The sequence below is a fragment of the Humulus lupulus genome, chromosome 8, assembly GCF_963169125.1.
Source record: "Humulus lupulus chromosome 8, drHumLupu1.1, whole genome shotgun sequence".
Taxonomy (NCBI): domain Eukaryota; kingdom Viridiplantae; phylum Streptophyta; class Magnoliopsida; order Rosales; family Cannabaceae; genus Humulus; species Humulus lupulus.
Window position 1 is genome coordinate 59,955,756 of NC_084800.1, and position 9,703 is coordinate 59,965,458.

The window sequence follows — 9,703 nt, forward strand, 5'->3', positions numbered from 1 at the left end:
GAGAGAAAGAGAAAGGTAACCAAGAAAAAGATTACACATACCTGAGGATTCCGTGTGAAAGAGAAAGAGGCAGTGAGAGAAAGAGAGAAGCGGTGAGAAATAGGTAACGTTGAGTGAGAGGAGGAGAGGGTTTGGGGATTTGGCTAGATAAATAAAGAGACTGTGGATCATACAACACGAATGGATCAATTATAATTTACACATACAACACGAATGGATCAATTATAATTTACACACTACTTAGTAACCTAAATGTTAAAGAGTTCATCTTGGTTACTTCAATTGGTAAATTTCTCAGATTTTCTAGATCAAGTATCATAAATGTAGCTCAATTTTGGAAACAAAACTAACATAAACGCTAAAATCAACAACTGAGCTGAGCAAAAGTACCATGAACTCACCTCAATGCACGAAGTCTCATCCAAGCCTCCAATCGATGATGACCCTCCCAAGAATTCAGCATCCGCTGCTCAAATCCAACGTGAATGGTCCGGAGTCCCGACTTGGCGAGGATCGAATTGGTCTCATTGCTAGCTCCAGCAGCCTTCACCCCGATCCAAACGACTTCGTACGACACCAGCATTAGCGAGTGCATCAGACCGGTCATGTGAAGGGCCTGGAATGTCCTCACATAAGTGGGAGTCACCACAATGATGGTTCTAGGGTTCTTGACTTCAAATTGATGCCTCTGCTCCCTCTGAACCGTGTCAATAATCTAGTGTGCCTTCATGACCTTAGTCGGATTCGGATGCGGCCAAGGTCTGATTCGGATCTCGTGGCGGCCAACCACCACACGGCTAGTAGAACTACCAGTGAGGACAGTCCTATTCATCGGGAATTCATCACCGGAAGGATTCGAACGACGGAGCAAGACAAAGGGACCACCACCACCGAGCTCAGAAGCAGACCGAAACGGCACAGGATAAAGATTATTAGTAGAGGACTAGAATTTTGGGATTTTGGTGAGAGGTAGGGAGAACTGGGAGTTTGAGGCTGTGGGGAAATTTCTGGGAAATTTGGAGAATTTCCTCTCGGAAAGTTTGGAAATTTTTTTAGAGAATCTCGGAGGTTCGGGAAAATTTGGGGTTTGGGTAGGGAGATTTTGGTTTAGATAGATGTGAGGGAGGCAGAGAGTTAAGAGAGAGAATGAGATATGTTGATTTAGAAAATGAGAATAGCAAGTGAAATAATACAATATTTGGCACAATTATTTCATTTGTCGCCAAATGTAATTGTGCGCCATTTTTTTTATGTCCTGCCAAATTTTATGGGTTTAGGATAACACTTTTTTTTAAAAGAGTTATACTTAAATGTTGTGGAAAGGGTTATTTGGTGTAGTGTATTAAGATGCATTGTATTAAGATGCATTTCTTTGGCGCAATACTAGACAACATTGGTAGTTGAAGTTTTTAGAATCAAAAATATATTTCACTAAGTTTGTATACATTTTTTGTTTAATATTTGGTGATGATAGAATTTGACTGTAGTATAAACTATCATGTAATATGATTTTGTAAGCCGAGTAGATTAAATATTGAAATTATATTTTTGAGTAATTAATAAAAAAATATTTTCTTGTATTTTCTTTTGAAAATTTTAGAAATCTAACATATATAATACATTTTGGACTCTTAAAGGGATATATTTTTTTTAAATCAAAATTAAAATTGTAGCTGCATTTTTTTTTTAAATTACTTTTAAGGGCATGCAAAGCAAGTCCTAAAATCTTAATTTAAAGGCACTCAACGGGATCTTGCGAGTCCTAAAAAATTACTTAAAGCACTCAACTTGATTTTTTAGGACTCGCGCTTACTTAAAGGCACTCAATGAGAGTTTTTAGGACTCGCATATTCTTTTAGGGCTCTCAACACGAGTCTTAAAAAACCTTAGTTTTTAAGGCTCTCAAATAGAGGACTCGCAATGCTAGTCCTAAAAAGTCTTTTTTGTAGTAGTGCATCCATTAAACTAAAATAAAACAAAATGAACAAAAAAACTCTAAAGCAATTCAATCCTCCCCACTGAGCTTTCAGCCGTCCTCTCCAAGTCTAGTGCTTTGAAATCTAGGTTCTTCTGATGAAAATCACATTAAAATACAAAACCTTACATTTTCCCCAAGTGAAATTACCAAAATACCCTTCATTTAAAATCTGCAGAATTCCTCGCTTTCCGGACACCCAGCACGATCGCGCTACCCCATTAAGACTCCAGTTTTCGAATGATTTTTGCCTTTTTGTCGATTTTTCACCTCTTTTCATTCCAAAGCATCTCAAGTCCTTCAAAACATAAAAACAAACCAAAACAAGCGTAAAATAGAACAAAATAAACCTAATTAACTAAAATACTACCTAAAAAACACATTAGAACGAGGCTAAAACTCGTTTATCAATACGTATGGAAAATAGACTATTTTAACTCTAATTTTGGCACGGTAAATTAATTAGAATTTCCCAAAAAATTGGTGGGATGTTTGGTATAACTATAATGTATGTCATCATAAAAAAAATTGGGTTATAATTTCTTCAAGTGCCAAGAATAGAAAACATCCCACCAATAAGGTCAAAACTAATGCCCTTACCTAAGAAGCTCCATGTGTATATATATATATGGCCTTGGATTATATTATGTTCACGGAACGGTTCAGTCAGAAAATAGTCAAAGGGGGCCCCATTTTGTACTACTATTGGACTGACATTGTAACACTATTTCTGATAAAAAGTGTAGAGTCCAAGAACTTTACTTAGCTAATTATTTAGTAGTATTATAGTATGTATAGTATTATCTTTGAAACTGTGGATTTTTGGTTCAGACCGGGAATTATTTGGACACTCATAGTAGTACTTATAGATTTTCTAAGTTTAACCTATAGTTTAAGAATATTAATGTTAACCTAAGGTTTGATTATATGACTGATATTAAGGATAATATTTATTATACTATAAGGTTTAGATAAGGACCAATAGGATTTTAAGCACATGTTATGAATGGGTGATTAAGGATTAAGTATTTTGAGGATTTAATTTAATAAGGGTAAAAGTTTGAATGCTATAAGGTCAGTCAGTAGCTTTGAATACGTTGAGGGCTTAGTCAAGGCTGTTTACTCCATTCAAACTTAGCTAAAAATGTGTAATTTCATGTTTAATTAATCAGCGTGTGCCGATATATCGCAGCACGTAGATACGGAAAACACGAGACGATGCACGACTGCCTCGGGCATACTGGCCCAGGCGATATATCGCCTACAGGGGGCGATATATTGCCTCCTTCAGTATGTTTTGAAAGTTTTTGAATTCTTTTTCCATTCAGCCATTCAACCTCTTGATAAGTCCAGCATCTTTTTGAACGAGTCTTTAGCCTCTGCTGAACGATTATTCAAATTATTTTCACCTAAAAAGCTATTATTTTTATTCAAGTAAAATCAAGATCTTTTCATTCCTAAACTCTATAAATAGGACCTAGTACCCAGCCATTATTCATCTTTTGCTCTAAGTTCAGAGGCTGCAAGTGCTAAGTGAGTGTGAGAGTGTAAACACCTGGTTTGGGGAAAATCATAAGCTTGATCCTCATAAGCTTATCAAACACTTTGGGAAGTAAGGTTCTATAGTATTTCGGTTTGTGGTGTAGATTGGTCTTACAAGTCTTTAAGGTAACCCAAAACTCTAGTTCATTGGTTTTATGTTATTTTCTTTCTCATAGCCTTCTACTCAGTCTTCTAACCTCATTCTTATTTTGGTTAGGAAATCTAAGTTCTTGAGCACATAAGTTTCGGTAAGTATGTTTCTCAATGGTTTAGTCTTCCCATTCCTTTTCATCTCTTTTTCTTCATTAGACTCATTCTTTTTCATAATGGTTATTAGGAGTGTTCCAAAGTCCCAACACTGTCCACATATCCCGGTAACTTTGGTAAGGAAAATAGGATAGAAATGCATATGTTATATGCCTTATATGTTATCTTATGTTTCTTATGTTATGATAAGTGTTATGATATGTATGTTTGTAGGCTTGGGCATATGACCCATATGACTAACAAGACCCCAAATAGATTATGGGCGTATGACCTACTTAGCTAGTAGGACCCCACTAATCTCATGGGCATATGACTTGTTTAGTCTATGGGACCCCAAGTAATAATGGCCATTATAGTATGTGTATGTATTAGTGTTATGTTATGTCTTTATGTTTATTATGAAATTTATGTACATGATGTATGTGATAGATTTTCCTTACTGGGCATTAGGCTCATTCCTTTTTGTTTAAATGTGCAGGAAAATAGCTATTAGTGGCGGTAAGGTTCGTGGATGCTTGGAGATTGTGTATCGATGATTAATGGAGTCAAGGAGTCGAGAGTTCGATTTCGAGGATGTAGTCATTTGTTTATGGTCTTTATATGTATTTTCCGCACTTACTATGTAATCCCTTTATTTTATAAATCATGTTATGTTTTGTTTTTCAAACAATGGGATCCCATATCCTTCTTGGTATTTGTGTAAGTAACTCTTATTTCTATAAGTTTTCTAATAAAATTATGGTATTTTCGCAAATGTAAGTTTTAGTAAGAATTTTTATGTATAGTTTCGTTAATGGTCCAAGAGTCTAGAATAGTTGGGTCATTACAAAAAGTGAGGCTAAATAGTGTAGTTTGTCCCATCGCATAGTTAATACAACTATGCAAGCCACCGGATATAACCGGTTTTATAATATTTAATGTGAATAGTTACACGTTGTGGGTGGTTTTCTAGTAATTGTACATCTTGAACTTTTGGTCTTTTGGTAATTTGTAGCTTCATAACATATTTGTTGTTTTTTTACATTGATTGTACATTTAGTACATTGTTCTTACTATTTTGCACATTGTTTATGATTTCGCAACACATACTGTTTAACACAGGTAGATGGACCAGTTCGAGTCCATGAGCACGGCCCAAACAAAAAGGGTCTATTACAGTCAAATAAACTTGAAAATCGAGATTTTTTTTTATTAGGCCCAAAGTTATGAATGGGGCACCTAAGATAAATTTTTGTAATGAAGATGTGTTATTTAATATATCTTCCCCTTTTGTTATGTTACCAGCAGACAAAGTAGTGATCAATTAATATATCTGAAGATGTAGTATTGAATATTGTAGTCAAAAGTTAGTAAAACAACGAGGACTGCTAAAATCAAAACTAATTAACACTTTTTTTTGTCCTAATTAACGATAAAGATAACAATATTATTAGTTTACTTAATAGAATAATATTGGTAAATTTGTAATAGTAATAAACAAGTTTGGTGAGTTGCATTAAGAATGAATTTTTTTTTGTTCTTTTATCCTAATTGATTACCTAATTCATATTAATATTATGCTTTAAACATGGTCTGAATGATTTTATGCCTATTTGGTGAGAAGCATATATACTTTAAGCAATCAATTAAAAAAGCTAACAAAGTTACTTACTATTAAAATCTCGTAAGTATAGATAGTAGGCTCAAATCTACATGATATGATTAAGTAAGTGTAATTATTTCATATTTTGTAATCCTTCATTTTAATTGTGAATATGACTATTTTTACTAATTTACTCTTTAATGTACAATTAATGAAATTTCAATAATAGTGATACGCATGGTATATAATGAAGAGAAAGAGAAGAAGACGATTACAGTCAATTTGTTATCTAACTTTATCAATTATAGTGAAGCGTCACTAAAAAAGGAACGTATATTTAAGATTGGTCATTTGATTATCATTAATCTACCTTTCTAAAACATTACAAATATGATTGAACTGCCATAATCAATAATTTTTTACCATTGAAACAAATCTACTATTTAGCTATAATTTGAATTCACTTACATTAATGCAATTGTTATACTAATTTAGCCACCTAAACCATTACAAAACACTTTAATTGTTAAGTAGGACAGAAAGCCTACGAAAATAGACACTTAGTCAATTTGCACTATCATTCTGTCATAAAGTTCGATGGTCATCTAGATTCGTTGAATTTAACCGAATGCTAAGCTCTCTTACGTGGTGAGGGTTGTTGACTGTGAGGAAGTGGTAGACCGACCAGCTGAGGGCATGTTCTTCGATTGTGGTCTGCAGAATAACAGTTCGAACACTTCCTTTTAGTTTTAACGGCTCCATCCGACATACTTATCAAAACATTGTCCCTATTGTTTCTTGCATAGGTGGATCCTTTAGTTCTACAAGGTGTTGGGTCCTTGGTAATGTTTTCATTTTCTTGATAGGTTTGATTCGTCCCGAGTCGTTGTTACCCGTGTTTGATTCCAATGGAACTGCATCCTTCAACATTGCAGTTAGTGTCGCCACTTCTTGTTTCGCTTTGGTGTAAGATTTCTCAGACTTGGAAGTGTAATAGCTCAGCAAGTTTGTATCCAAAGCGAGGGATGCCTGCCTAGCCATTTCAAATAACTGTTGCTTTTCTGTGGAGTGTTGCTTTAGTTCGAGGGGGATGTTTGCTTTTGCATTCTTACTCCACCGTTTCAGCAGGAGAGATTGTGGTACTATCTTCATATGACTGTATTTTATTACAACAAAAATATGTCTACACGGATAGCCGTTTGTCTCAAAAATAAAGCAGTGACAGGTGAATGTCTCCTCTTGTGGGTGGTAATGAACTTTGTACACTCTATCCTCGTGTTGGAACTTTGACAAACTGTAGAAGAATGATGCATCGTTGTCTTCACAATTGTTGACAAAGTACGCATGTTCCGCTTTGATTTGATCAACCACTTTATAGTACATATTTCTAGTGTATAATTTGGCACACTGCTGATGGTACGTCTTAAGAGCATTTTTGGGACCTGGTATTGGTGGACTACTGTGTCGACTATTGTAATCATCTTCTCTCTCGATGTGCCTCAACTTTGTCATAGCAACGTCAACCGAGGTAACAAATTCACGGAGACTATAACTTGCATGTAGGAATTTTTTAATACTTGAATTCATGGACTCACATCTTTGGTTGGTCCGCATTCCGGCGACAAATTTCCCTCTTAGGTATGTCTCTGCCCATGAACGACGACTGTGATAAGTGTTGGTGCACCATTGGCTAGAATGGAGGTCAAAATTGTTTATTAATTCCCCCCATTTTCGCATGAATTCCTCTATTGTGTAATAGTTGTACATGACATCTTGAAATCCTTGTAAGAATCGGGGATCTTTTGAAATTTTTAAAGCGTTGGTACACAGGTGCCACGCACACAACCAATGAGTTGCATTTGGGAAGTACTTCAAGACAACATTTTTGATAGCTCCATCTCCATCTGTCACCACAACTTTTGGTGTTACATGATTGTGGCATTCAATAAATTTGTCAAGCAACCAAAAGTAAGTTTGCTCATCCTCGGAGTTAAGCAGTGCCATTCCAAATATGCAGGTCTTGAAATGATGATTGATGCCCAAAATAATTGTCAGGGGTTTATTATATTTGTTTGTCATATATGTTGTGTCAAATCCAATAACCTAACCGAATGCGACGAAATCCCATCGAGAATATCCGTCTGCCCAGAATAGGCTCCCCAATCTATTGTCCATATCACATTGATATTGAATGAAGAAATTTGGATCCCTCTTTGACAAGCAAGCCAAATATCCCAAAGCACTATCTGAATCTGTACATCTTTTCTCTTTTCTTTTGACATGGGCGACCTTGTTGTAAACGTCTCATAGCAGGCAAGGCATCCTTTCGTACCCACCAGACAGCATTGCCAAGTGGGAGATGAGGTGTGAAGTTCTTATCCCAACTTAGTTCATTGACCTCACTTGAGAAACTAGGGATTCTGACACGGAACGGTTTGATCTCAGATGTAGTGCACCAAAAATTTGTTTTAGATTATTTAAATTTTGTGTTTTATTTTATTTAAATGTTAAGTGTGATGAATTGTTTTATTTAAATGTTGTTTATTTTATTTAGTTGTTGTTTGTTTTATTTGATTGTTTATTATTTTATTTAATTGTTAGAATTGTTTGGCATAATCTTTTGAATTTAAATTTGTTAATTGTTTGTTTGGTTAATTAATTTAATAAGTGAATAATTGTGTAACATGTTTATTTTACTATTAGTGTTACATTTTAAATAAGTGTGACAATTGAGGTAATTATGCGAGTTATGGTTGAATGCACTAAGGTGCATGGTAGATAGTGATGCACCCTAGTGTTTTAGTGTGTGCTAGTATATGGTAATAGGGTGCACATGTGTGGATTTTCTACACATTTTATAATTGCCATTTATTGATATTTTTGGGTAGTTTTATTTTAATAAGTAGGAAAATAAATAAATAAAATTCAAAAGGGGCAAGTGGTGGACGTGTAGTGTGTGGTGTGTAGTGGGAAAGGGATTGTTTTTTTTAAAGGCAATAAAATAAAAAAATTGGAAGACACTAGCTATTTTGGGATAGGAATGTGATCACCCTTTATTCTTTTATATCTATTATCATAAAAGAAAATAATAAGAAATTAAGAGAAAATAAAATGGAAAAAGGAAACTTACCATTTTATGTTGGTGAGGCTTTATTGAGAGAGTTGAATAAAGGGGAAAGGAGAGGAAGAGGAGGGCATTCTTGTGTGGTTGCCGAGACCTAGAGAGAGAGAGTGTGGCGTGTAGAGAGAGAGAGGGAGAAGAAGAAAGAAAGGAAGAAAGAAGAAGAAGGAGAAGGGGAACCAAGTCTAGAGTATGTTTTTCTTGTATTTTTGTTTGTCCAATCTCTTTTTCTTGATTATATGATTTTGACTTTGTTTATTTGTTGTGTGTGATTGGATTTCTTTCTCCTCCTCATGGTGGTTTTAAAAAAAAAACCCTAGGCTTGAACAAGGGGTGGTGAAGTTTGCATGTTGATCATATTGTATTCTTGATTTTACAATCAAGAGAGGTATCAAATCTATAACCCTAATGATATGATGTTCATGGATTGATGGAGTGTTTTCTTATAATTTTATGCATGGGTTTATGTTGTTGGGTTTGATTTTTATGGCTGTGTAATGAGAGTATGTGTAGTGATGATGAATGTTTAAAATACATGAAAGAATAGGTTATTTTTTATTGTATGTGTTTCGGCCTAAAGGGGTATTCAAAAGTATGATTGTATTTTTTATTATGTTTTATGTCAATGAAAATTTTAGAAACATGATAGGTTGTGGTAAGATCTTGTATGAAGTTATGATGATTGTGATTTTTGGAATAATTGCATGATAATAATGTACTGAGAATATATGTAACACAAGATCAATGGTGGTTGTTGTTCATGACTTGTGAATAAGTTCTAAGGTGAATGATGAATTATTGTATACTCATGATGTGATTAAAATGGATAAAGAGGTTAGAAGCATGCTAGGGTTTGTGTTGAAATATTGTGCATAATTGAGCATGAATTTTGTGATTATAATGAAAGGAATGAATTTTATGATTTAATGTGCTTGCTGATTTTTGTACAAAAATGATGTTGATCATGATGAGATTAATGTTTTGAGTGCTCAAATAAAGTTTGCAAAGGTTTTGATGTTTTAAGAAATTTAATGAGAAGTTTAATTATGCTTTGAAATGGTATTGTGTGTAAATAATCACCTACAGAATTTTATTGAATTTTTAGAAAATATGAGGTTTTAAATTGAATATGGTGATTTTTAAAGGTAAAAATAGTTGCTAGAATTTTTGTGAAAAAATGTGAAGTGTGTTTCACTAAAATAAATTTGATGAGTTT

At 34.2% G+C, this 9,703-nt stretch overlaps 1 protein-coding gene across 1 annotated transcript; it reads right to left on the reverse strand.

Moving 5' to 3' along the window:
- Positions 1-6,140: 6,140 nt before the first annotated feature.
- LOC133795479 (protein FAR1-RELATED SEQUENCE 5-like) lies at positions 6,141-7,370 on the reverse strand. Its single transcript, XM_062232928.1, has one exon. The coding sequence runs from the start codon at positions 7,368-7,370 to the stop codon at positions 6,141-6,143; it is 1,230 nt and encodes a 409-aa protein (XP_062088912.1).
- Positions 7,371-9,703: the final 2,333 nt, after the last annotated feature.

Coding starts and splice junctions, on each gene's coding strand:
- LOC133795479 (XM_062232928.1), bottom strand. CDS start 7,370: ATGGCACTGCTTAACTCCGAGGATGAGCAAACTTACTTTTGGTTGCTT.